This window comes from Equus asinus, chromosome 8 (genome assembly GCF_041296235.1).
Source record: "Equus asinus isolate D_3611 breed Donkey chromosome 8, EquAss-T2T_v2, whole genome shotgun sequence".
NCBI lineage: Eukaryota > Metazoa > Chordata > Mammalia > Perissodactyla > Equidae > Equus > Equus asinus.
This window is the reverse complement of record NC_091797.1, coordinates 27,324,104-27,351,435: the sequence shown is the minus strand read 5'-3', so window position 1 is coordinate 27,351,435 and position 27,332 is coordinate 27,324,104. Positions and strand designations below refer to the sequence as shown.

Genomic DNA, 27,332 nt, shown 5'->3' with positions numbered 1-27,332 from the left:
ACTCAACCACTTGGCCACGGGGCGGCCCCTATCTTGTGCTTTTGAAAGTAGCAAATTGCTGGTCCTGCTGAACATCTGAGTGTCATGAAATTGTAGAATGTTAGAATTCGACTCTAAGACCACTGCAAGTGAGGAAATGGAGGGCAGAGAGGGAAAGTGACTTGTCCCAAATCACACTGCAGATTTTTTGACTCCTGGTCCATGCTGTTTCTACTACTGCTTCCCCCTTCCCTCAGTCTCTGCTAAGATTATGACACCCTCTGTCCGAGCACCTCATCGAGTCCAAGGAACGCTTGCAGTGAAAAGAAGTGGATGAGACTTGGAATGAGGGAGACCAACGTGAGCCAATGCCTGGCTCATTTCTCACATTCTTGTTTCCAATCCTTCTGGGAAGGGCTTCTCCCACTTTTTAAGCAAAAGTGTTTATTGTTAAAGTCAAGGAACTCTTTTTTAGCATTAAATGAAGTTGAGGAAAATGTCTCATCACTTAAATTACTTAGGAGCCCGTAGATTTTTAACTAAATCCTCTCTTATTTGGTCATTTTTCATAAAGAGAATGAATCTAATAGTAGACTCAGTGTGATGGTCCCAGTCTGTCTGAGCAGGTACTTTACAACCTATTCTTAGCTTGAAAATGTTTTACTGATAAAGTAAGTGACTAGAAGATACTAAATTATCACCGGAACAGCGTAGATCCCCAGTTCTGGAAGACTGCCATCGAGTGTGTGTGTGAACCTGAATCAGTTGCCAACACGTTTGGCTTTCAATTGGATAGCTCTGTTCCCATATTTGCTTTAGCTCCTGTGTCAGCGCTAAGCAAACACCTGTTGATTTTATCTACCAAGGCTTTTGCCCTGTTCCAACTATGTAAACCAGCTACGCCAACACATTCCGTGGTGTTGGTTTTATTAAAGAGAATGGTGGAGGTTGACTGGGATTTTTGCCTTGTTCTGTCTCAGTCGCAGCACATCCTGTGGCATTCTTTTGTCTGCATATGCAGAGAGATTTCTCTGAGATTCGATGTGTTTGCCTCCAGTGTTTAGATCTAGCTGGACAAGAGTCAGCTTAAGCAGAGGCCTGGGTTTGCAGAGTTCCAGTCTTCACTCTCTCAATATTGTTCAGTGCCTGCTGGTGTGTGTCATGCTCTGCCAGGTGGTGAGGGGACTATAGAAAAAGACGTGACACCCCCAATGCTCTCTAGAAGGTGAAAATCTACTTGGCACCGTGGCCTCCCCTGGTGAGGATGCTGTGTTTGATGGACTTTCCGGTTTTTCCGCTCTGCATATGTCACTTTTGTAATCAGAAAAACTTAAAAGTGGAGCTGGGTGAAAATACGTTGTTGAGTGAGAAAAGCAAGATGTAGAATATGTACAGTGTGCAGTCTTTTATGTAAAGTTTTAAAACATGAATGTATGTTGTTTATGGATTCATGAATATATGTAAACATATAAAAACAGATGGGAAGGATTTCCTACGCTCTTCAGGGTAGTTCTCTCTTGGGGAGAAAGGGAAGTGGCCTGGGGATGGCAACTGGGACTTCAGTCATCTAACGCTTTATTTTCTTAAAGGAAATGTGATGTTGTTAACATTTGTTAAATCAGTGTGATGGGTTTATGGATGTTTGTTATATTTTTCTCTGTAGTTTTCTTTGTGTTCGAAAACGTGAATTAAATGCTTTTTACCCTTGTGTTAGAGCAAATGTTTTTAAAATTTATGTTGGGGAGATCAGCCAGCCAGCCATGAAGTTAACTAATATTTAAAGTAATGTTTATGATTTAGAGTGAAAATAAGTCATTTATACCGTGTGAAGCCATTTAGATAACATTTAAAAATATGCAAAACAATGCTATATGTTGTTTATGGATACATACATAGAAAATAAAAATGTAAAAAGAAAAATGCCTGATTTAATAAGATGGCTTCATAGGAAGGGAGGGAGGGATGAGCCGGGGTTTCAACTTCACGGCGTCTTATTACTTAAGTAGGTGTTGAGCACCTACCTGGGTGTGCCTTAAATTGTGATCTAAATCTAGTTTATTTAAAAAAATAGTTTGTAAAAGCAGTATAAACCCTGACTTTTGTATTTTAGGGAATCAGAGAAGATATGGGTTAGTGGACACCGGGGTAGAGTTGGAGAAAGTCTCATGGTGGGTGTAGAATTTGGAGGGCATGTTTCAGGATGGATATGACTTTGGAAAGGAAGTAGGGAGAAGAGCCCAATATGGTAATGAAGGTGTGTTTGGAGGGCGGAGTGGAGACCAGCCTGCTCTAGAGTTGAGTTTGGGTTTGGGAGGACAAGGGATGGGACAGGCTGATAGGTAAATTGTAAGTGCCAGGAAATCGAGCACCCTAATTGCCAAGCTCTTTCAGTCTATCTTCATTTAGTCTTTGTGATCATCTTGGTTTCGTTTGCTTTTCTAACTTCTTGCCTCTCCTTTTTGAGATTCAGTACACTGATTAATAATACAAAATGTTCCAGGTACAGATACATCATGACTTAGTTCACGAACATGTTAACGAATTCATTGTGGGCTCTGACACCTTTACTGATGAAGTCCAGCATTTATCTTGGTCTTTCTGGCTGTGCCAGAATGTTGGGCTGACATCTTTAAAAAAAACGTCTGCCATGATTTTAAGATTCCCTTCCTGGAGAGTAAGTGACAGCCTTTGTCCCTTAAGCCTGCACAGTTAGGACTGTTTGTTTCTGCATGGATTACTGGTAGATAGAAATACTCTTTTAAGGAGAGGATCTAAGGCTATTCCCTCTTATTTTTCTACCCAGTCAGCTAACCTAACTGGCCCATTGAGATCTTCCTGCAGTTTATCCTCTGATCTTTATATGTTACTACAAATAGGCTTGTGAACTTGGAGTTCAAATGTACTCATCTTAGGGTATTTGCAAACGTTAAAATACAAATCAGTGCCTTTTTGTTTTTTTTGTTTGTTTATGCTTTAATTTTGGTGTTGTGTAAGCTTTCTCTCTTGAAGCCAAACTTTCCCTTTTTTCTTTTATCCCTCTTGTTTTCTCTTTCTTTTTCCTCTGCCTAGGAAACTCTGCAAACACATTAAAGTAGTATTTTTGCATTTCTTATTAGTATATGTAATGGTTTGTTTACAAATGACTTAAAAACCTTGCAGAGAAGTTTAGAGAGTAGAGATTTTTATAACTAAAAGGGTCGGGGCCATGTCCATAACTAAAGATAGTGTGCAAGAATATTCCCTCTGGAATCGTAGTAGAAATCAATGTGAAAATGGTTGAACTGATTACATTGTTTAAAAGCAACTTTCGGATCACATCTGTTATGTCACACAAGGTACTTGGCAAACTTGTTCTATTTTCTAAATGTTGTGTGAGGAATAAATTACAAAAATGGGAGGGAGGAAGAAAACCAGCATTTCTTGGGCACTGAGTGTGTGCTGGGCTGCATTCTAACGTGTGCACATCTACCGCACCGCCTGCTAGGAGTTGGGCTAGAGGCTTTCTATACATTGTCCTATTTAAACCTCCCAACCCTCTTAAGATTGCTTAATTTGTTTCTTACAAAGGTGATACAGGTACATGATAATAATTCAGAAAGGTCTAGAGAGGTTTGCAGTGAAAACTTAAGTGTCCGCCACGGGATCCTCCAGTCGTCTGGTTGTTCTTCCAAACCACTGCTGCTGGTGTCTTGTGTATTTGTTCAGAGATACCCTATAAATACATAAGCCTGATCATATAAATATGTGGATGTGTTTTATTTTAGAAATTTTTCTAAAAATGGAGGCATATTATGCATGCAATTTTGCTTCTGTTTTCAATGAATGTTTTAGAGTTTGTTTCATGTCAGTGGATATAGAACTGCCTCATTCTTTTTTTTTAAAGATTTTGTTTTTCCTTTTTCTCCCCAAAGCCCCCTGGTACATAGTTGTGTATTTTTAGTTGTGGGTCCTTCTAGTTGTGGCATGTGGGATGCCACCTCAGCATGGCCTGATGAGCAGTGCCATGTCCGCTCCCAGGATTTGAACCCGCGAAACCCTGGGCCGCCGAAGCAGAGTGCGCGAACTTAACCGCTCAGCCATGGGGCCGGCCCCTGCCTCATTCTTTTTAGCAGATACACTGTAATTTGTTTAACCAGTCCCCTGTTGATAATAATCCTTTTTCTTTTAATAGGTAAGTCTAGCCCATTTATATTTATTGGCAAGATTGATATATTTGGTCTTTGTTCTATTTTTAATATTTTCTTTTCAGAATGTCTTCCACTATAAGGACTGTACTTGCTTTGGGAAGTGGGTCTGCATGTGTATATTCTGTATGTATATCTTTTTATTCTAGTGATTGCGTGTAACTTTATACCATATTTCTTGAGACAGTATCTGTTGACTCCCTTCTATGAGCAATGATGAAATTAGTATATATTTCCTGCCCCATCCCTACCTGCTTTTAGTTGATTATATTGTTTTTCTTAGTTTTATTTTATATCTTAAAACATCCTTATGCCCCTTACTTGAGCTATTAGCTTTAAGTATCTTTTGAGCCTTTTTAGTAAGAGATGAGGAAATCAGTGTACTTATTTGTCTACTTTTTTCTCTGTCCTTTTTTTCTTTTCTTTTCTTTTCTTTTTTTTTTTTGTTGAGGAAGATTCTCCCTGAGCTAACATCCCCTGCCAATCTTCCTCTTTTTGTATGTGAGCCACCGCTGTAGCATGGCCACTGACAGATGAGTGGTGTAGGTCTGTGCCCAGGAACTGAACCTGGGCTGCTGAAGCGAAGCATGCAGAACTTAACCACTAGGCCACTGGGGCTGGCCCTCCTCTGTCCCATTTTAACATTTACCAGTTACATTATTTTTACATTTTCTTCTGCAACCATAAAGCCTCAAATTTAAGACTTGGTCTTAAGGTTAAATCAATTAAATGCTCTCCATCAGTCCTTTGCCATAGTTTCTCCATTTATCTCTATGTTTTTTGGGGGTTTGTTTTATTCTGTTTTGTTTTTTTAAAAGATTTTATTTTTCCTTTTTCTCCCTAAAGCCCCCCAGTACATAGTTGTATATTTTTGGTTGTGGATCCTTATAGTTGTGTATCTCTTTGTTAATTGAAGTTTTTCCCTTAGTAGTTTCTTCAGGAAGGAGTCAAGGAAACCATATGCCCTGAGTTCTTACATGTTAAAACGTGTTTTTCTTTCACCTTTGCACTTGAACAACAGTTTGACTTCATATATAATTACTGTCAGGCTACTCTTTTTTTATTGTGAATCATTACAGAAAAGTACATGAAACAATTGTGTAGTATGATAACTTGATGAATAATCACAAAGTGAACACCCTAGAAGCCCCCTTGTGTGTGTTCTCTATCACACCTCCTTCCTTCCCCCCAGAGGTAACCACATTCTTTTATGTTAATCACTCCTTGCTTGCCTTTTTTTTTTGTGAGGAAGATTGGCCCTGAGCTAACATCTGTTGCCAGTCTTCCTCTTTTTGCTTTAGAAAGATCATCACTGAGCTAATGTCTGTGCCAATCTTGCTCTATTTTATGTGAGACACTGCCACAGTGTGGCTTGATGAGTGGTGCTAGTCTGTGCCTTGGATCTGAACCTGCAAACCCCAGGCTGCTGGAACAGAGCATGTAAACTTAACCACTACACCCCGGGCTGGCCCCTCCTTGCTTTCTTCATAATGTTGCTACTGTGGATGCATCCCTAAAGAATAGAAATAATTTTTGCCGGTTTTTGAGGTGTGTATAAATAAATCATAGAGTATTTGCTCTTTTATCCTTTGCGTGTTTTGTACTCAACATGACATTTGTAAGATTCATTCTCATTATTACTTGCAGCCTTACTTCACATATTTACCTTGCTGTATAGTGCTCTATTATATGAACATATGACCGTATATTTCTCTGTTGATGGACACTTGGATTATTTCTAGTTTGAGGCTAAAAGCAACCATAATGCTATGAATAGTTTGCTGTATGTCTTCTGATACGTATATGTGTATGTTTGTCTTAAGATACATATGTGAGAGTGAAAACACTGGGTCTTAGAGTATGTACATTTTGTTCTTCTAGATGTGGCCAAACTGTCTTTTGAAGTAGTCGTACCACTCTGTACCCCCACCAGCAGTGTGTGAGAGTTCCTTGGGTTACTCTTCCCTGATAGGTAGTGTTGCATCACTGTCTTTTAGCCCAAGTGATCCTTTAGGGTAGATGGTATTCCCATTTTACAGATGAGAAAACAGGTTCAAAGTTGTGAAGTAGTTTAGTGCGAGTTGACGGAAGTAATTGCTCCCAGAACTAGCATTTGAACTCTGCTCTCTCCAACTCTAAAATCCGTTACCTTTCCATGCTGCCTTCTTTACAGATAGAACTTCCCGACGATCAGGTATGTAAGGCACTGAAACCTCACCAGGGAAGATGAACATTCTCAAAGACTTTAGTTTTAAAGAGCAGGTTGCTCTCCTTTGGCTTGAATGTAGTGTTCTTGGAGGTGACCTGTTTCTCAAAGTCCCTTCCAATTTTGTGATGCAGGTGGTACTCACCCCACATATTTGGTTTCCTGACGTCTTGCTTCTTCCTTCCTTCTTGCCTGCAGCATCCAGCCTGTGTATGGAGCACAGCACCCTCCTCTGGACCCTCGGCTCACCAAGAAGTAAGTCAGGATATTTTCCTTTCTCGCGTGTACTTCTTCCAAAACCCTTGACCCCTCCCCTACTTTGTTGGAATGATCGTTTCTACTTTGACTTTTTCTCCTCTGCTCTGTTTTGGATCAGATGAGCAATCCTCTTACCTCTAAACAGTCCATTACTAAGTGGGAGAGTAACTCACATCAGAGGTGGAAACTGGTCTATGTAGGGTTTGGTGTTGGATTCTCTGTTCTGGTGAAAAAGTATTTATTGATTAAATATTGTCCTGAAATTGGATGATTGATGATCTTCTAGCAGGAGATCTGGTTTCTGGGGCTTCTTGCGTCTGAGTATATATAGGTCTGCCACCTTTTTCTCAGTTGCACTGTGAGGACTAGGGCGAATAGAATTGTTAACTGTAGGGCTGGCATTCTGCAAGTCCTCCTTCTCTTTGACACGCTCAAGGAAACCCAGCCATGCAGTAGAGTTAGAAGCTTTCTGGAGGCTGTTTCTCTAGTAAAATTCTAATAAATTGTTTTCAAACACAGCAGAGACCCTAGTTAAACCCAAGCTGTGTGGGTGTGGATCTGTACCCCCAGTTACCGCTTTCTCACACCTTTCTCTCATGGGTCATCATCCAGCCACAATGAATTTAGATGAGGAGATGAGTTGTCTTCTCAGATTTTCTAAGAACTTTAGCCTCTATCTTTGGACGTGCTTATTACAGAGACCTATTTCTAGGAAAGCTGGAGTTGTAGTGAAAGCTGAATGATTCTAGAGGGATGGGAGCCCTAGGTTCTCATCCTCCTGGGGCCTGTAGTAATAGCCTTTCTTCCTTCACGGTCAATGGGGAAGTAAAGATAACGTACATTAAAGTATTTTGAATACCTGGAAAAATGCTGTGTCAAATATGCATTATCAATGTGGTAATTTTTCTTTTAATAACTGAATGTGTGGTGAACTTTCTGTAACTCTGCAGTGTGCTCTTTTTCCATTTTGGCCGGTATGGGGAAGGTAAAGTCTTCTGAATTACTGTGGAAGCAGGACTGCTTTTCTTTCTGTAAGATGCATGATTTTTATATCAGAAACTACTAGAATGTAAGGTCTTTGAGGGCAGGACTTTGTTTTGTTCACCACTATAGCCTTGGTACCTAGAACAGCATGTGGCACTTAGTAGGCACTGAGTAAACATTTATGGAATGAAGGAGTGAAATCATTGCCTTTACTTACACAACGAGCTTTTCTTTAATGTCTCTTAGCTTGTACCTTGTATTAGCTCTTCTTAAGGGGAGCATATTTTCTGTGATATTTGTGTGGTATTTCCATTAAGTAGAATGAATTTCTACTATTTCCCGGTTTTCCCAACAGTAGGCTCTCTGGTCTGTTGGCCAGTGTAGCAGGCACTGTGGACCCCTCACCCAGCAGCCTTCCCTGCCCCCAGCCCCACCAGCCAGCAGCAGCCGCTGCGGCTTCCTTGCTCAAGTACCGTAATTTCAGCTGTCGAGCAGGTGACAATGTACTTAGAGCAGGTACCTGGATGAGTTCAGCCTTTTATAATAATTCCTTGGTAATCCCGGTGACTGGTCTGCACGGTGGGCTCGTCTCATTGGTTCTGGCCAGTGAGAGGTAAATTAATTTCTCCTGACGGAGGGTTCTTAGATTTTCTCCTTTGATCAGAGAGAGATCTTTTTGTGAAGAAAGCCTCCTTTTGCCTTCACTCACGTTTCCTGCTTTTGAATGTGGTAGTGTGAAAATGGGGTGCTGAAAGCTTAGCAGTTGACTGTAACCTGAGGGAAAGGCCAGGAGAATTGCAGAGACACAAGCCCAGCGCTGTGGCTGCACAGTCTTTACAACAGTTGAGCATTCTGTTCCTTGTAGCCAGTTCCATTCACAGCCAGGATTTGTTGATTGGTAATGGATCCATTCCAACTTATTTTATAGCAGCCTTTGATAAACACGTGGCTAACATGTCCGGCCACCTGGACATAAGGCAGTGGGATGGCCTATCCCATTTTATGTCTGGGTCAGAGTCACCATGCCTTGTCTGGACCTGTCTGTCAGTGTTCCCTGATTCTGTATTTAGGACAGGTCTTGAGAAATAACACCATATCCTAAACTGCCAAGACAAACTTTATATAGTCTTATTTTCCCACCTATTAGTGGTATGAAACCATGACTGTTTTCACTGATCATGCGGCAGAGCTGCAATCATACTTTCAATAGGAGAAATCACTTAGCTCGGCAATTTGGGAGGAATATAATTGTCACTGAATAAATTGCTGCCCTTTCCATACACATGGTGGTTTCGTATTATTAATTCTTTCTAACATGGGACAACATCTAGGTCTGCAGTGGACCACTTTACAGTTCCAGATTGTTGCTATAAAACATTTATCGCCCTTATTTTAGTACCTTTGTTGGGACATTTTTATTACTTTCTCCGCTGCATGATTATCGTTCCACTTCAAACCACCATTAATTACTGTGTGGTTAATCCTCGTCACAGCAGAAGCCTTACGTTGGGTCTTCAATCATCTAAACTGCACGAGCACAGTAAGTCGTTCCCCATCTGTGTATATTGACTTACATTTGCCAAATTATTGCCATTAGTGATAATATTGCCTGCAATAATTTTTATAGCCCAGATAAAACTAATCTTACTGCAGAGTGGCCCCACTTGATGGTATGACAAGCTTCTAAATTTATTGTTTTCTGAATCGATACTAAAGTGTGATAGCTCTTGGTTCTGAGTTATAAAGCTGGTTCACCTGAAGTCACATTAGTTATTGAGAAGACTGGATTTATTTGAATGTCACTTAATTCCCACTTGCTTCACTTTCCTTACCAGTGTCCAATATTATTTTTCTAAATAAATTTGTGTCATATTTCTACTAAGTGAACAGCCGTATCAGTAAAACAGTGTAGTATTAATCAAATTACAGTATGAGTCATCTTTTGTTTCCTAACCTGTAGCCACTCTTTTTCAAAATATCCTGGGGGGCCGGCCTGGTGGCGCAGTGGTTAAGTGCGCATGTTCCGCTTCGGCGCTCTGGGGTTCGCCGGTTTGGATCCCGGGTGAGGAGATGGCACCACTTGGCATGCTGTGCTGTGGTAGGCGTCCCACATATAAAGTAGAGGAAGATGGGCACGATGTTAGCTCAGGGCCAGTCTTCCTCAGGAAAAAGAGGAGGATTGGCAGCAGTTAGCTCAGGGCTAATCTTCCTCAAAAAGAAAAAAATAAAAAAAAATATATATCCTTAGGTCTTTGTGTTACCATTTAACAAAAATACATTCACCAGACAACTAAGTTTCTCTCAAATGTGCCATTTATTAGGTTTTTGTGAGTGTTTAGTGTCACCTGCACTTCTTGAATCCCTTTTTCTTTACCACTTAGTAGCTCTGTGATCTTGGGCAAATGACTTAACCTCTCTGAGCCTTAGTTTCCTCACCCATAAAATAGAAATAATAAGACTCACCTCACAGAGTTGTGAGGATTAAATGAGATATCTGTGAAAGTGCTTTCTAAACTCTAATTTGGCATACAGTTGTAAGGAGGTAGAGTGAAGGTGTCTGTCAGAGGCCAGTTTGGTTCTAACTTTGATATAGTTCTGTTTAAAGAATCTTGGTTAAACTTCAAGCCACAGTGTAGCATTCTTGTACCTTGGGTTAAGTATAAATTAGTTGGGACCTTGTTAAAATAAGGCAGCCTCTAAACCAAAGGCGCCCCCAGCTAGAATTACTTAGATTGATTTTTTTACTGTGACCGTTGGGGTCAAAAGGGAATAGAGACATTTCTCCTCCAAGGACCACATCTCTGGACATGGCATCTCCCCATTCTGGCCGCTGATGTACTTAGCCCGTTCCTGGTAGACGGGAAGTTATTCCTACGAGGGAGAGAGTCAGAGCTATCAGCATGCACACTGGAGAAACTATAGCTGTGGTGTTCTGTGCTCAGTGTGCTTGGCAACTCCTCTTCCCAGGCTGCAGATCCTACTGGGCCTTCTTTTTAACCAGTTTTTCTAGGTACAGTGGTTAAAGAGTGCATGCAAGCTTTGCACCCAGGGAGGCCTGGATCAGAGCCCAGGCTCACTGCCTGCTCATGACCTCAGGAAGCCTCGGTTTCCTCATCCGTAAGTGGGAATAATAATAATGGCACCTCATAGGCTTAGGAATGAGCATCAGTGAGAAAATGGATATATATAAATGTTAACACAGAGCCTGGCACCTAGTGAATAGCCAATAAATGTGAACTATTATGTATATATGAATTTATATTATCTCCTCTGGAGAGAACAAAATTAATCAACGTGGAAAAGCTTCAGAGCCTGAAATCTGCCCATCGTCGTCGCCGGTCTGTAGGTTTTTCTTCTGTCAGTGGTAATGCAGTGCCTTTCCACTCTCCCTCCGCTCTTTCATTCTCGAACGGGGTTCTCACCAACCTTCTTGTGTTCTCAGACTCCCACCCCTCCACGTGATACCAACCCCTTCCTCTGTGAAGACCTCTTTCTTCAGGACAGAGTGGACTTTTTTTAATTGGTTGGTTGAGTTTTTGAGTTTTATAAAATAAGACATCCTAAAATAATTTCTAGCAGCCTCAAAATGGTCTGCTTTGAATCCCATGTCTTTCTGTCACAGAGAATGACAGCCTTTCGTTCCTTCTTTCCTTTTCATTGTGTTGGAATGTCCTTCCCATTTCCGTTTGCAAAAGTCTTCATATGAGTAAATTCCAATTCTTAATCTAGTTCACTTATATTGAATCTTCATCTGCTTCAACAAATATAGTAGAATTCTTTAAATGCATGAAAAGGTGTAAAGAGGAACTTGACAAACACTCACGTACCCACCACTCAGCCGCTTTACCTCCTTCGTTTGTATGGGAGGCTCAGTGTCTGTTAGAACCTGCCGCTCAGTATGGCCCATCTCTTGGGGTAGTGTTTTAATCCATATGCATATGCTTCACCCAATGTTAGATTGTCAGCATCCAGTCAATTCTTTGACCTGAGTTAAAATTCACCTTCTTGGTATGATGGTTTATTTAAAGAATTCTCAAAATAGCAAGAGGGTATTTAGGAAACATCAACCAGAAGAAACCAGTAGTTAACCTTGGCATCCAGAGTACTTGATACCCCTGTTGGATTCATCACGTGCAGTCCTGAGGTAGCGGTAGCCTCCAAGGAGGAGAGCAGCAGGAATAACCACAGACACCTGCAGTATTTTAGTGATGGCGGCTCTTTCTTACACGTCTGCCTATTTGTTCATGACAGTGGACCTCCGAGGGTGTCCTGCAGGTGGCACATGCTGGATCCCCTTTTCCAGGGGAGAGGCAGTCATAGTGATGAGTCCAGAACCTACGGCCTCACCAGGTCTGCAGAGGAGTAATTTGCATTCTGGCTCATGGGTGGATTTTTTTTTTTTAAGATTTTTATTTTTTTCCTTTTTCTCCCCAAAGCCCCCCCGGTACATAGTTGTATATTCTTTGTTGTGGGTCCTTCTAGTTGGGGCATGTGGGATGCTGCCTCAGCGTGGTTTGATGAGCAGTGCCATGTCCGCGCCCAGGATTCGAACCAACGAAACACTGGGCCACCTGCAGCGGAGCACGCAAACTTAACCACTCGGCCACGGGGCCAGCCCCTCATGGGTGGATTTTTGACATGTGGATATTTGCACTGCATTTCCTCAGTTTTATTTTCTTTGATTTGGGCTCTTGTTCATTTCTGATTGTCCATTCTGTAGGTTTATAAGTACTCTTACTTTGGGGATTGATAATAGCCAACAAAACAACTTTTTCCCCGATTAATAAAAATAATATGCTCATTGTAGAAAACATGAATAATTCATAGAAGTATAAAAATGAAATTAAATATCACCTGTAATTCCACAGCCCAGAGATAAGCATGGTTAACATTTTGATGTATTTCCTTCCTGGTCTTTTGTACGCATATACTTTTTAAAAAAAGTACAGAGAGCATAAAAATATATAATTTTGCTTCCGATTTTCTCTTTATTGAGATCATCTTCTAGTGATATTAAATAGCCTTCAAGATGTGATTTTCAATGGCAGTATAACATTCCATCTGGTGGCTGAACCATCATTTATTTCAACATTTCCAATTTCTAGATGTTTATGTTGTTTGCAGTTTTTAACCAAAATAGATAACACCATTATAACTGTTTTAGATCATCTTTGTGTGACTCTCTGATTATTTTCTCACGGGCAGAGATTTGTAAGGCTCCTGGTGTGTGTGTTGCCAGGGCGTTGTACGACATACACCCCCACCTGCAGTGTTAGAGAGCAGGTCTCAGTACCCCGTCAGCACTGAAGAGAATAGGCGAAATCTTTGCTAACTTTGTGGGTGGAAAATGGTATCTTGTTTTCATCATATTTGAACTGTTACATCTTATAATCTCATGTTCTCTCTCATATTTTGTGTGATGTATTTTCCTTTACTCTCTGTGTGACTAGCGTTTGAAAATAATGCTTCAGTGACATCTTACTCCTTTTTGGTGTTAATAGTGGAGACATTCCAGTGAGCTTTCTGAGTCACCAGACTGCATTTCTCAGTGTTAATGGTAGTTGCCTTTCACAGTAGGTGTGGGGCTCATCGAGGTGGGGGGGGCAGGTCAGCAGAACACCCGCCTCTACCCAGAGGGAAGAAACATCTCTTGGAAACGGGGGACCTGCAGCTCTTCTGGCAGAGCCTCGGTTTCCCTCTAGAGCTGCCCTGCCTTGCTGGAGGAAACATGAGGCGTTGTAACGACGTGTTTACCCCGTTACATTCCAGCCCCTAGGTGTAAACTTACACAAGGCTCTGTCCTCTGCTTCCCTGTTGGCGGTATGAGGTCTGCTAGTTAGGACTGAGTTAGAAATGTCCCAACCACGCAGTCCCCTGGATCCAGAATAAGGGCCCCCGGGCCGTAAGGAGGAGATGTAAAGAGAAAAGGTTTAGGAAAGTAGGAATGGTCTAGACGACTCTGAGGACTAGGCCCTCTTTCCTCAGTGAGTTAATCTAGTGTTTCCCAAACTTTAGTCATGTACCATCCTCATGAGTTTTTGCCATATTCTGTACTATTATTTAGTAAATGCATCTTAAAAAATAAATTCATTTTATTTACTCAAATAGATTTATTTTTTAAAATATAGCTTATCACTTCTGTAAATGGAAAACCAGTATCATTTGCCAAAAATAGAAAACCTTAAAAATAAACACAGTGAAAAACAAAACAATCTTATTAATTAAATTCTAAGCCAGATCCTATTGCTTGCAAATATGTCAATCCTGAAGCTGTCCTCATTTTGTTAAAAAATAGCGTTTAAGTCAGAGTAGCACCAACTGTCTCCTCTAGGCTAGCAGAGGGACTTCAACAGAATGAAAAAGGAACAACCTGTTCTTTTTGAAACTTGGTGTCTGATGCTACATATGGACCACCTAAAATTATCTCTTGTTCTACCAGTAGTTTGTGTCCTGCTCTAAGGAATAGGTTAGGTTATGTTGCCATAACAGATTAACTCTGAGATCTCAGTGGATTGACACAACAAAGGTTTATTTCTTGCTCAGGTTATGTGTCCAAAGTGGAGTCCGGTGGGAGTGGAGGGCAGACTCAGCTCCACATAGTCACTCTGTTATCCAGGCTGAGGGAGGCGCCACCGTCGGGAGCCTCACCAGTTACCACAATAGAAGAAAGCTTATAGAGAACTCAGACCTGTCCTTTTATACTTTGGCTTGAAAGTGATTACCTCACTTCTCTCCTCAGCCCGTTGGCCAGAACTAGTCTTATGGCCTCTCCTAAGTGCAAGGGGGCTGGAAAGTATAGAGGAGCACGTGGAATGTTTGGTGAACGTTGCTGTCTTTGCTACATCACTCTCTGCACAAAGGGCTAGTCTGGCTGCATGTAGATGAGGAATGGATACGGGTGGTTTTTGCTTTGAAGAAAGTAATGATTGTGTATGAGATAGTTTGTAATACTGTTAATATTGTATTAAGCAAGTGAAGGTGGTTAGATGTGTCAGACCATTCCTTGGTAATGGTGTCTCCTTTCTTAAAGCTTCATTAAAGAACGGTCAAAAGTCAATGCAGTTTCTCTGAAGAATAAGAAGGCCTCCAGTTTTCATGAATTTGCCCGGAATACCAGTGATGCTTGGGACATTGGCGATGATGAAGAAGAGGACTTTTCCTCCCCTTCTTTCCAAACTCTGAACTCAAAAGTTGCTTTAGCAACTGCAGCCCAAGTCCTGGAAAACCACAGCAAGCTGAGGGTGAAACCAGAACGGTCCCAGTCGACGACATCCGATGTTCCTGCCAGCTACAAGGTCACAAAGTCCAGCAGTGATGCCCAGCTGTCCAGAAATTCCAGTAAGTCTATCCTCCTCCCCTCCATAGCCTCATCCTTTTCAGTGGATTACATTTTAAATAAAAACAATCTTTCTTGAGGGTATCACTCAGATCTTCCACTGGATAATAAATAAGCAAGCTAAAGCCTGAAGTATGACATCAGTGAGCCTAGCTGTACTTGGTCCTCCCACCTTGATGGCTGCCTGGCCCTGGGACCTGAGACTTTACTTCCTGACACCCAAGTGTTGCCTGCCATTCTCTTCTTCCTTTCCCTATGGTGGAGTCCCAAACTTTTGTGGTTTGATTGTTTCACATTGCTTTAGGTCTGGTCACCTTAAAGCGTATTGACTAATGTATTTGAAGTTGTTAGTGGCTGAATTTCACAAATGTTTGGCATCGGTGCTTGGCCTCTTTAGCCTGGGGAACAGCCACTAGCATGAGGTTGTCTTCTTCCTGTTCCTGAGGGAAGGAGCGACATGTGCCTCAAGGCCCTGGGTCACAGCTCCCTGCCCATCAGGTTGGGTGGGGCGGGAGGAGATGCCCCTTCTGTTTCTTTCCAGGAAAGTGGCTGCAATAACTGGCTGAGGTGATGGCTTTATCAGATGTTTGGGGACTCTCGTACTCTTTCAAGTACCCATTGCTATATTTAATGTGGCCCTAAAGGGTTTTACGGAAGTCAGTTGTTCTGAGCTGGAGAGGGAAGTGCCATCATTCTAGTGAAAGTTAAAACAGCTGACTGGTAAAGAGTGAAAGGAAGTTGAAGAACGTCAGAGCCCTGGAGCCCGTCCTGGCTCACGTTCCAGCAGAACTTCTTCTACAGTTTCAGACTAAACCTGTGGTCATGAAATTGTGTGTAAGCCCTTTAAAATCATTCCACAGCCACTTTCCATTGTTGATTCAGGCCCCAGACTGAACCTTTAATGCCATGTGCAGACGGACATGCAGTGTTGATTGACTGGATGGCCGCAGCTCCAGGCTATGGAAAGTATCTACACACCATGATTGAGGGTCTCCAGGGGGTTCCCGTGTGAGGAAGGCCCCAACCCAATCCCTAATGAGCTGCCCTTGTGCAGCCAGGACCCCCAGAGCATTCATTCCCTTTAGAGGTTCCCTCCTGTGAGCGTCGATCTGTCAGTCAATGATCTCTGGGCTGCTCCTCAGTCTCAGCTCTGTGGTGTGTGGCCTGTGTTTTCTAGGCCCCGTGTCACACTAGGCATTTAAGCCAAGTGCCCTGGGGCAGTTGTCTCTGTAAACCTTCTAGCTGTGTTGGTTGGTTAGTATTCACAGTTTAATTCTTGTTGTGACGACTCCTTTTTAAGGCCCGGACACGTAAAGAATATGAAACTGTCATGAAAGACAGTCGGAATTTAAAACTGAGTTTTGTTTAGGGTAGTAAAATAAATAAGGGTTGTGGAGTCAGACAGGTCTGAGGTGGCATCTCCACTCTCCCTTGCAAATTACTTAACCCCTCTGAGCTGCAGTTTCCTCTTCTATAAAATAGTCATAAATTGCTGCCGTATGTTGTAAGTATCAAATGAGAGATCACATGTAAATGTGACCAGCATGGTGCCTTATACTTAGTAAGCACTCAATAAGTGTTAGTCCTATATTGCTCATTTCTCCCACCTACCATTTAGTTTAGAAGTGTCTAGAACCAGACAGGAGTTCAGCTTGAGTCTGTGTTCCTGTTATTTCTGTCGTATCCTAGCAGAATTGAAAGGTGGTTCATTTTGAAAGGAAATGCGGGAGCACAGGGCAGCTGCAGCCATCCAGAGAGGGATTGCTTAGGCCAGAGCTGCTCACCCTTCTGGTGGGCCAAGGACAGGTTGGAGGTGTGCCGGGATGTGATGCTCTCAGCCCGTGGGCCAGCTGGGTGGGCGTGGGGCCTCAGGAGAGCAGCCACCTTTTATTGCAGTGTGCCCTACAGTGTCATCATTTCTTATGTGCTCCGTGACGTGAAAAGGGAAGGCAAACACCGCCTTAGACTACCTTGCCGCCAAACTCACTGCTAGGCACCAATTCTAGATTGAGGTAGAACGACAACATTTGCTTTTCCCCTGGAGTTGCCAAAAAAGTTCTCAAAGTTGCTACAGCATCTGGAGTCTGTTAGCACATAAGGGGCCTCGGTGTATATGATAAAAATGCAGCCCTTCCTCTGGGCAGACGAGGGGAGCACGGCTGGGTTTCCATCCCCTGGCTGCCCCTCAGCAGGGCACCTGCAGGCAGCGCACAAACCACACAGCTGCAGCTCTGCTGGAGGAGACCGGTGCTCAACAGTCAGGTTTAGGGTTTCTCAGAATCCGTGCTCTTCGTGCAGCTTGTTCTCTTTCTCTTTCAAATTATCTCAGGTGATTCATGCCTGAGGAACCCGCTCCACAAACAGCAGTCACTCCCTCTCCGACCCATCATCCCCCTCGTTGCCCGGATCTCAGACCAGAACGCTTCTGGGGCTCCCCCCATGACTGTCCGGGAGAAAACCCGCCTGGAAAAGTTCCGTCAGCTTCTCTCCAGCCACAACACTGACTTAGGTGAGTCCCCGAGAGCCCTGGGCAAGGTGGGGACTCTTGGTGAGGGGAATTCTCAGACACCTGGAAGCTACTGCTCTTTATTCTTCCCTCTTTTACTTTTCCAGCATCTCCTGATCTGGTGCCCATTGCAGTGACATGCAGGTATTAAGTCAGAAGTATGTTACTAGAAATTAGGGCCCAAATTAGGTGGGACTGGATTCTGGGGCCTGTAGACCATAGTGCTACTCTTCTGGCTTTGGTCTCCCCTACCTCAAGGCGATTCTTACTGAAACCACACCCACTGGTCTTTCTCTTCCCTCTAACTCTAGTCTCTGAGTTGACTGGATCACCGCTGCAGAGCCGTGTCCTTGGCACTTGGCTGCTCAGGGCTGCTGTCTGGGGCTTTTTCCCTGTGCTCGTCAGTAGCTGGTGGTGGTGATCTCTTCCTTGAACTGTGGGAGGCGTCAGGCAGCGCTGGCTGAGGTTTGTTTCAGGGCATTTGTGGGAAGAGCTAAATCCAACGAAGCTGTCATCTGTTTGCAGATGAACTGAGGAAGTGTAGCTGGCCAGGGGTTCCCAGGGAGGTTCGACCCGTAACCTGGAGACTCCTGTCGGTGAGTTCTACCCCCTGCGTCGAGAAGCGTGAGCCTCCCACAGCCCTTCCCACCTGTTGAGGTTAGTCTGGGCACATTAGTCTCACTCCGCAGACTTCTCTAGTCCTACTGAATATGACGGAACTGTGGGACTGTAGTTCCGTCTCTGTGCATGAAGAAACACATTCTCGAGAGTTTATTCCCACACACCTAGAAGAGCACAGATTTGTCCCTGTAGCCATAATCTGACTTTCTCAACAGCGCGGAGGCAGAATACAGTGAGGCCGGGTGATCCCAGCACATGATTGGGCAAGCTCCCACATTCCCTGTGCTTTACCCCTTTGTCAGGAGGAATACCGAAGTGGGTGAAACCCACTTTGCAGCCGTGAAGAGTAGATAAATGGGCCTCCTCGGAAGCCTGCAGGAGACCCACTCTCACTAAGTACAGAGCACCGTGCCAGCCACTGCAATAGGACTCTTGGACTTCCTGAGTCTGTAAATTCACTCATTTCGTCTAGTGGGGATTTATTGAGGGCTTGCTGTTTGCCAGGCACAGTGCCGAGTGCTGTGAGGGTGTAAAAAAATGAATAAACCACGGTCCCAGCTCTCCAGGCCCTCGCCGTGGAATGTGTTATATAGCTGTCTGCACGAGGAAGGGTCTCTCTCCTAACTCTTCCCATCCCCAGTCTTGCAGCCACGTAACCATTCCCTCTGCCATTTCTAATAAATCTGAATGATATTAGGAGTAGATTTGCTGAGAACGGAAGAAGAACAGATGTAAGAATTAAGAGCAGGATCTAGACCAGGGATAAGAGTGAAAGTTGGCCTGGAGCTTTGGCTGGGGGCGAGGGGGGGCTGTGCAAGAAGTTCTGTGTCTGGGCATCACAGCTGCTATGTCACAGATTCCATTCAGCTTCCTAAGCCGGTAGTTCTGAATGTTGCCCTGGAAAAGAGTGTGTAACTGGTACAAACCTACACGGCACACCCCTGAAATGTGCTGTGGAGGTGGCCATCTCCCTGCGATCCTTGGAAGTATTGTCTTGCACACACGCAGCCACCCGAGGTCCTGACTTGGGTCCAGTTCCCTTCCACTGACCTACATTCACTGCTCTGCTGTGCCAACTCTGGGAGCTTGGAGTGCTCACCAGCAGTGTGAGCTCCGAGCACAGCACAGGGCTACAAGAGTAAATAACCCTGGGGAAGTTGGCTTTGCTTCATCTGCCCACATGTGGCTCACGTTGAATGAGGAGAGGACAAACACTGGGTGGCCAAAGCCTGAAAGGGTTTACCCTTGTCCTCTTGGCAGTTTTCCTTCCATTCCTTTGATAGTTTCCACACCACTGCTCAGGCTGAAATAAAAATTAAGGATTCATCCAACCAATGTCTGTCCCCATCTGACTAGCAGTCTTGTCTACAGGGCTATCTCCCTGCAAACACCGAGAGGAGGAAGTTGACCCTGCAGCGGAAGCGGGAGGAATATTTTGGCTTCATTGAACAGTATTATGACTCTCGAAATGAGGAACATCACCAGGATACCTACAGACAGGTATGGTCATCACCTGCTGCCTTTTTGCTTACTAGTCATAATCTTAAGGGGTGTCTTCTGGGAGTGCTGTCGGGGTAGAGGTTTTCCAAGTCTTCAGGCTATGGTGTCCTGGATAGGAATTAAATTTATTCCTGGAAGTGTTTCCTCTCTTTCTAATTCAGTAGCTCTGATTTTAGCCACTTTAAATAGATAGAGTTTTTTGGGCACTGGTCAGTGGCAGTGCTTCTCAAAGTTTAATGTGCATACAAATCACTTAGGATTTTGATAAAATGCAGATTCTAATTCAGTACATCTGGGGTGAGACCTCACTTCTAACGAGCTCCCGGGCAATGCGGACGCTGCTGGTCCACAGACCACACTGCGAGTAGGGAGGGTTCTGGGCACCAGATGAAAGATGAGTTCACTCGAGAGTCACCCAGTCCCTCTGGACTGTGACATCAGTGTGTCCTTCTGGCAGCTGCAGGGCCTGTTCAGCACCCACGTCTGTCTGTCGGCAGGAGCTGTAGCCATCAGCAGCCTTGGCAGGGAGTGTTTCATCATTGCTCACGGTGGTCCCCACAGCCTGTGGGAAGGTGGAGGGGGAGAAGAGGAGGCTGGTGGCTGCAGAGGGGGAGAGACCAGGGGAGGCAGCTGTCAACAACGAGCCCCACGAACTGAAGTAGCTCTTCTGCTGCTGACACAGTCCTTAGAATTGTTAGGCTGGGCGTTGGGAAATCCAGAGACCGAAGCCAACCATAGTGATGTCTTTGGTGATGGAAGTCAGAACTTTTGGTGTCAGTTACTTAAGGCCAGCTCCCCCGGTTCTTCCCCACTTCTTACATGTCACGATTTCCTGAGCAGGTCCTTTTCTAGTTCCCTGCATGGGCACGTTTTTGCAGCTGTCAGAACTCTTTTAGTTCTGGGGAACTGTTGAGTAAGATTCTGAAAGGGGTACACGTTTTGATCTTAGCTGTTAAATAAATACCAGCCCAGAGTGAAACAGGCTTTAGAGCAATAGGAAAAGCAGGTGATTGTCTCAGGTTGTGAAGCCTATTGCTGTTTGATGTAAGTGGTGTCTTAGAGAGGAGGGTTCCTCACTGTTCAGTAAGCCATTGCTGTTATGGAAATGTATTCCAGATGGACAGGTAGGTTTAACTGGCCTCCGTGTGTGTGTCAATTCTTTCTAAAGATAAATTGTGCTCCTATTCTTACTCCCTTGATTCCTGGTTCTTAAGAAAATAACTTCTCAAAAGAACAAACCAGCATTTGAGTTTTTGGATGTGGCTTCTCTTTTTCAGATTCACATTGACATTCCAAGGACGAATCCTCTCATTCCATTGTTCCAGCAACCACTTGTTCAGGAGGTGAGGGAAGTACTTAGCGTTCTCGGCCCTTCTCCACCCGACCTGTCTGGCACCTGCTCTGCGTGGAAGAGTGCTGTAGCCCTCCCTCCAACTATGGGCAGGTTTACAGCTAATCATGATTGTACCTTGTTTTCAGATATGGAGCTTTGGTCCTTTCCGAGCACTTTCTCGTGCATTCTCATTTGATCCTCATAACAAAGATTTGTTATGGGCCAGGTAGTGCTTTGAGAGCTTAAGGGACTTGCCCAGAGCCGTGAGGCCACCTGATGACAGAAGGAAGACTAGAACCCACGTCTTAGAATTTCTAGTCCTGTGTTTGCTCTACTTTATCAAGCCAGGGTAGTGATTTTTTTTTCATTGTGGTAAATATACATAACATAAGATTTCCCATTTTAACCATTTTTAAGTGTATAGTTCAGTAGTGTTAAGTACATTCACATTGTTGTACAGCCATCACCACTGGTCCATCTCTAAAACTTTTTTTCATCTTCCTAAACTGGAGCTCTTACCCGTTAAACAATAACTCTCCATTCCCCAGCAACCACCATTCCACTTTCTATCTCTATGGATTTGACTTTTCTCGGTACCTCAAATAATTAGGATCATACATTTGTCCTTCTGTGACTGGCTTATTTCACTTAGCTAGTATCTTCAAGGTTCATCCATGTTGTAGCATGTGCCAGAATCTCCTTCCTCTTAAAGACCAAATAATATTCCATTATATGTATATAAGATATTGTTGATCCATTCATCTATCAGTGGACACTTGGGTTGCTTCCACCTTTAGGGTTTGTGAATAATACTGCTATGAATGTGGGTGGGCAAATATCTGTTTAAGTCCCTGTTTTAAATTATATTGTATGTATATCCAGAAGTTGAGTTAGTAGTGATACTTTGAGACCTAATAAGTTAGTGAAGCAGATGGAAGGTCTCGGTAGGACTATTATCTTTTGACCCAAGCAGTACCTATGAACTCCTTGAGATTACAGGTTTCCTTTGCAACTTCATGATAGCTAGGACTCTGGGTGTAAGTGCTATTTGAGTTGTTCTCACTTAGCCTCATAATAGAGAGGCACGGTGGTAGAAATGCTCAAAATAATTACTATTTGACTTTAGATCATATTCTTAATTCTGTTTAAGTATAGATATCTCTACTGGTGGGATCCCTCATGACTTACCAACAGCATAAGGAAGACTTTGAGGGTGACACCTTTATCTTACCTATAAGGTTCAGCTCAAAGTAAGCTAAAAGCCATGCAGGATCCCTTGTGTCTCCAGTTCAGTTTCCCATGGCTCAGCCCTACTTGTTCCTCATTTTAACTTGGAGATGTTTAGATACTTATTTTTTACCTGTGCATGCTTACTCTAAACTTGGAGACAGGGAAAGTAGCCTGTTTAAAGGCTTCTCCTAGTAGTAGAACCTGACTACAAAGAGGGAAACTCAAACTATAGTCTCCCCAATTTTTTCTTGAATCACCTTCTCATCTAGCAGGCTATAGTCGTCTTAAATAGAGTAAAATGCCAACCAAGGAGCAGAGAACTAAGTAACACTGAATACTGAAGGACTTGCTTTGCAAACTAGGAAGATACTCGAGCATTGACTATAGTAAGTCAGAATTACCCACACTCGCAGAAGAGGTGTGAGAAAAACCTTCAGGGGTTATCTTATCCTCTTCTCTTTGCAAGGCGAGATTATCCCAGACTTTTTCTGTGGTGAAGAGTCCGTGGTCTCCCCTGGTAACCAGGCTTTGTCCCCTTCAGTTTCCATCCCCTTGGCGTCTTCACCTGTACAGTGTGCGTGACTCTGCATCATCCTATCCTTTCAAGAGAGGGATTGCCGCAGGTCTCCTGATTCTGAACAGCTGGCTTCCATGCTCTTGGCCATTGTTAAAGCCAGTTGCCAAGGATTTGTGCATTCTCAAGGGACTGATAGTGTGGAGCAGAAACCCTGGTAAGTCCTTCAGAAGGACTAACCTAGAGGAGCTTTTACCAGAGATGTCCAGGCAGACATAGATCACAGGTGGTGTGAGGAGACAGAGGGCAGAGAACCCTTGAGATCTTCCTGAACATGGTGGGTCTGGCTTGAGCTACAGTTTCAAGGGAGGGAGGGGGTCATTTGGCACTAGAGAGTTAGAATGTAAGAAGGCCCCCATAGAGGGTTGGACCTAACACAAATGAGGACGCCACACCTTTCCCTCAGCCCCAGAGGGCTGCAGGTGAGCAAGTCTAGTGGAGGCAGAGGGGCCAGCTCCTTCCAGGTGGGCCTTTGTTCTCACTGCCTGTAAGGGCAGCAGTGTTGACAGTGGGAATATTTCTCAGCTCTTTCTGCCAGCTGGAAGGCAGACTCAACACAGGGGCTGGGAAACATCCTTTATTGTGTCTCTAGATTCTCCACTTCTCTCTTACACCAGCTAACCAATGCCAAAACCATACAACCGTTTCCTTTGTTTTGTTTTTTTTAGATTTTATTTTTCCTTTTTCTCCCCAAAGTCCCCCGGCACATAGTTGTGTATTTTTAGTTGTGGGTCCTTCTAGTTGTGACATGTGGGGTGCCGCCTCAGCATGGCCTGACGAGTGGTGCCGTGTCTGCACTGGCGAAACCCTGGGCCACCAACCGGAGCGCACAAACTTAGACCACTCGGCCACGCGGCCGGCCCCAACCATTTCCTTTTTACTGTTCTCCCTGGGAAGTATTTTCACCCTTGCAACTGACCTCTGAGAGGGCCTCTTCAATCTGCCTCCAGAGCCGACTGGTTGGGGCTCTGCAGAGTCCACACGCTATGGAGGCCCTCTCCTCTCCCATCCCACCGCATGTAGTCACTATCACCTCTGCCCTCCCTCTGGTGTGCTTCACAGAGACAGGAGGCAGCCTGGTCAAAGCCAGTCTAAAGAAAGCGTCGGGCCAAGGAGTTGTGGTCACCAGGATGAAGCCAGAGAATGAGTATTATCAGGTTGAGAGAAGATGAGGGAAAAACTCAGAGGGCCTAATGAAAGCAGAGGGACATGTAGCTGAATGGGACAGGGCCGGACTCTGTAAAGGGACCGTAAAGATTTTTTCTTTCTCTCCAATCTTGGCCTCTGGCCTCTTGTGGCTAATATACTTAATCTCAGAGGCCTTCTCGTGGAGGCCCTGGCTGATTTCTCTGTTCTCAAATTCCCGGCTTTAGGAGTCCATAGGATTTGGTTATTTGACTTCCTGTTCCCAGCAAATGTCTGAGTTGCATCCTGATGTGTGAAGTGACTTCCTGCATTTACAGCCTGTCACTAGTTCCTGCTCAGGCTGGGTTAGAACTAGTCTAGGTCTAGGTCTGCTTTCTTCTCAGCAGGGAGAAAGGAGCGGGTGGTAGAGAAGGCATTTCCTGTCTAAGTCCTGTATTGACCGAAAGAAATTTAGAAGTTAGATGTTCTGATATCTTGCCCCTTGAAATAGAGAAATGTATGTACAGCTGAGAGTGTGGTGGCCTGAATTAATGACACCCATAGAAAACGTTTCTCTAAGCCATTTGTGTCACTAGCCATTCCTTTTCCCGATTTTATATCATGGTGACTACATACTGAAAAGATAAATAAACAGCGAGGCGTATCTACCCCTGCTTAAAAACGGTTAGCATCTTAGAAACTTTTTATATTTATATGCTTCCTTTGTTCCACAGTATTTAAAAATTTTTCCTAAAAATTCTGCAGCAAGGCTGAGATAAGCTGTGAGGTTGGTAAATGGAGGGAGGGAGTGTGTCCCCATGATTTAACAGTCATGTCTTCTTTCTTTCTCATTTTCCTAGATCTTCGAAAGAATTCTATTTATTTGGGCCATCCGACACCCTGCCAGTGGGTATGTCCAGGGAATTAATGACCTGGTCACTCCGTTCTTTGTCGTCTTCCTCTCAGAATATGTGGGTAAGAAGCATGAGCACCAAGTTGGACAAGCTATTGCTCTTTCTTATCTGCGGTCTGTTTGTTTTTCCCAAGAATGCAGCCAGTAGGCACGTCTTCCTAAAGGAGAGATGGTGGCTTTAGAATACACAGCTTAACCTATTTTGGCAGTTTGGAATTTATCTCTTGAGATGGTTGCAGATGTCACCTAAAAGGACCTGCTTTGTCACAAAACTGACAAAATTGATACCTTTATGTTCCGCTATAAACAGATAGTTTGATGGTTTATTTGAGGTTATGTTAGGATCTTTTTGAACTTGTCTCAAACACAGGCCCTCATCCGTGAAAGCTGGAATTTTAGATTGTACATCAGGCCTTCACACTTCAGTTCACATGCTGTATCTCAGGAGCAGGATGTGGACATGTAGAGGAGGAAAGGTTGTGGCACCAGGATGCGGCTCACGTTGGAGGTAATAGAATGGCCAAGGAGACATCTAGGACATATTCTCCCCGTCCTCCTCCACCTCTTATCCCACTGGGCTCTTGTCACTTTGGATAGAGTGATTAAATGTCAGGGTGGCAGTTAGGTTTTCTTACAGCCCCAGACTCCTCCTCCAGCCAGCCTAAATTAGGTAGAGTCTTCAAAGGAGTTGAGAAGCTTCTATTTCTCCTTTTGGTTTTGTTGTCTTAGTTGGTTAAAGAGAAGCTCATGTGGGACTCAGAGCATTGAGGGGGACCTTAGAAAACTGTCCATCTAATCTTCTCATTTCACAGATGCGTTGTGATATTCCCTGCCTCCTTGTTTGTGGCAGAGTAGAACTTGAAGCCTTTTCTTTAGACTAGAAGTGGTGGATTATTGTGGTGTTCGGAGAAAGCCATTGCTGCAGGGGGTAGGAGGGTAACGAGAAGTGGACTAGAGAGGAGCTCCTTGGAGGGGGAGAGCATAGGAAGTGTCTCACTTGATCCATCCCATTTGGGTTTTCTGGTGAGGTTCAAAGGGATGGTGTTTTGGTCTTTTATGAGGCAGTCTCAAAAAGTTAAGGCAACTGAATGACACCATCTCTTATTCCCTTAAGTGTCAGCAACCAGGACAGACCTGGGAGTAAGGGTGGAAGGTCACTTTACCAGGGGATCTTAAGCAAAAGCAAGATTACTTAAAATTTAGCTGCCAAAAGCATGTAAATAAAGCTTGTGCGGGAGGACTTTCTATTTTCCCCTCACATTAATAGGTCAATTCTGTGTGTTTAACTTTATTAAGAGCAGTGCAGCTCATCTTGGTTTGCTTCTTGCAGTAGTTTTTTTTCTAAAGTAGTGTTAAAGGTCTAGGAAGGTATTAGTCCATTCATTAATCTACATTTGAAGTCTAAATGCTGGCATGAAATCTCGGTAACAGTGTTATGCCAGTTAAAAATATTCCTCAGCAGCTGCAATTCTAATTGGATATTTAATTATCTTGTTAGCTGCCATTTATATTTTGTACCAAACTTTCCTTTACTTTCTATAGACGCCCTTCCCATTACTACTTCCAAGTACCGTGCCTTTCTTTGATAGATGTGACTGCTTCTAATCTTGGTATGTGGTTCAGCCCCACATGCTGAACAGTGAAACCATTGCTGATCCACAGTGTTTACACAGTAAAGCATGGGTTTCTGTGCCCCTTCTAGGCAAGGAATCCTTTTTTGGCAAGGCTGCACTCAGTGTCACCTCTGCAACAGACTTAAAATGGTTCTTTGGTACCTTCTGCTAGACCTGGGAAGGTGGGGCCCATTCATTTTTTACAAAAGCTTTAGTTCTGTTAAGTTTCAAACATATTTAAAAGTAGAAAAAGTAATCACATAAATCCCCATATACCCATCACCCAACTTCAACAGCTAGTCCTGTTTCATCTGTACTCCACCCCCTCATCTTTGTGAATTATTTGGAAGCAAATCTCAATATCAAGCATTATATCATTTCATCCGTAAGTATTTCCATATATATCTCTAGAAGATGATGATTGCAGAAACGTACAGTCATAATGCAATTATTATATCTAAAAAGTAATAATAGCTCCTTAATATAGTCTAATATACAACAGTATTAAAATTTTCCTAATTCTCATAAATATATTTAACAGTTTGTTTGAGTCAGGGTCCAAAGTGGGTCCACACATTCTAATTGGTTGATATGTCTCTTGAGTCTCTTTTAATTCATCGTTTCCCATCCCTGTTTCCCTTAGGACTTTGTAGTACTAGCCTTATTTTTCCAGTTTTAAACCCAGGGCTTTCCCATGCCAACCAGTAATATCACTCTGATTTTTAAAGCACTTGACCATTTGCAGAGTACTTTGATGTACCTGATTTCATTCAGTAGGCCCCAGTGTCTCTTGAAGGTAGATGTATCAGCCCATTTTACAGGTAGAAATCCAAGGCTCAGAGATTTAATGAGTTTTCCAAACTCAAACTCAGGCCTTTGACCTTAATACCTGTGCTCTTTATATGACTTGGTGGTATCTCAACTTAGATCCGTGTCCTTCGACCTCTAATGGCTCCCTCTACTTCATTCT

At 43.5% G+C, this 27,332-nt stretch overlaps 1 protein-coding gene across 4 annotated transcripts in view; it reads left to right on the top strand.

The window, feature by feature from the left end:
- The window catches only part of TBC1D22B (TBC1 domain family member 22B), a 66,418-nt gene that overhangs the window by 6,058 nt on the left and 33,028 nt on the right, over nt 1–27,332 (top strand). For 2 of the 4 annotated variants that reach the window (XM_014830950.3, XM_014830949.3), the window contains exons 2-8: nt 6,568–6,624; nt 14,642–14,949; nt 17,277–17,456; nt 17,979–18,049; nt 19,446–19,574; nt 20,852–20,917; nt 24,697–24,811. In XM_014830950.3, the coding sequence (XP_014686436.1) occupies nt 6,568–6,624; nt 14,642–14,949; nt 17,277–17,456; nt 17,979–18,049; nt 19,446–19,574; nt 20,852–20,917; nt 24,697–24,811 (926 nt within the window). The remainder of the gene's footprint in view (nt 1–6,567; nt 6,625–14,641; nt 14,950–17,276; nt 17,457–17,978; nt 18,050–19,445; nt 19,575–20,851; nt 20,918–24,696; nt 24,812–27,332) is intronic. The other 2 variants (XM_070514996.1, XM_014830951.3) reach the window with 1 other exon arrangement.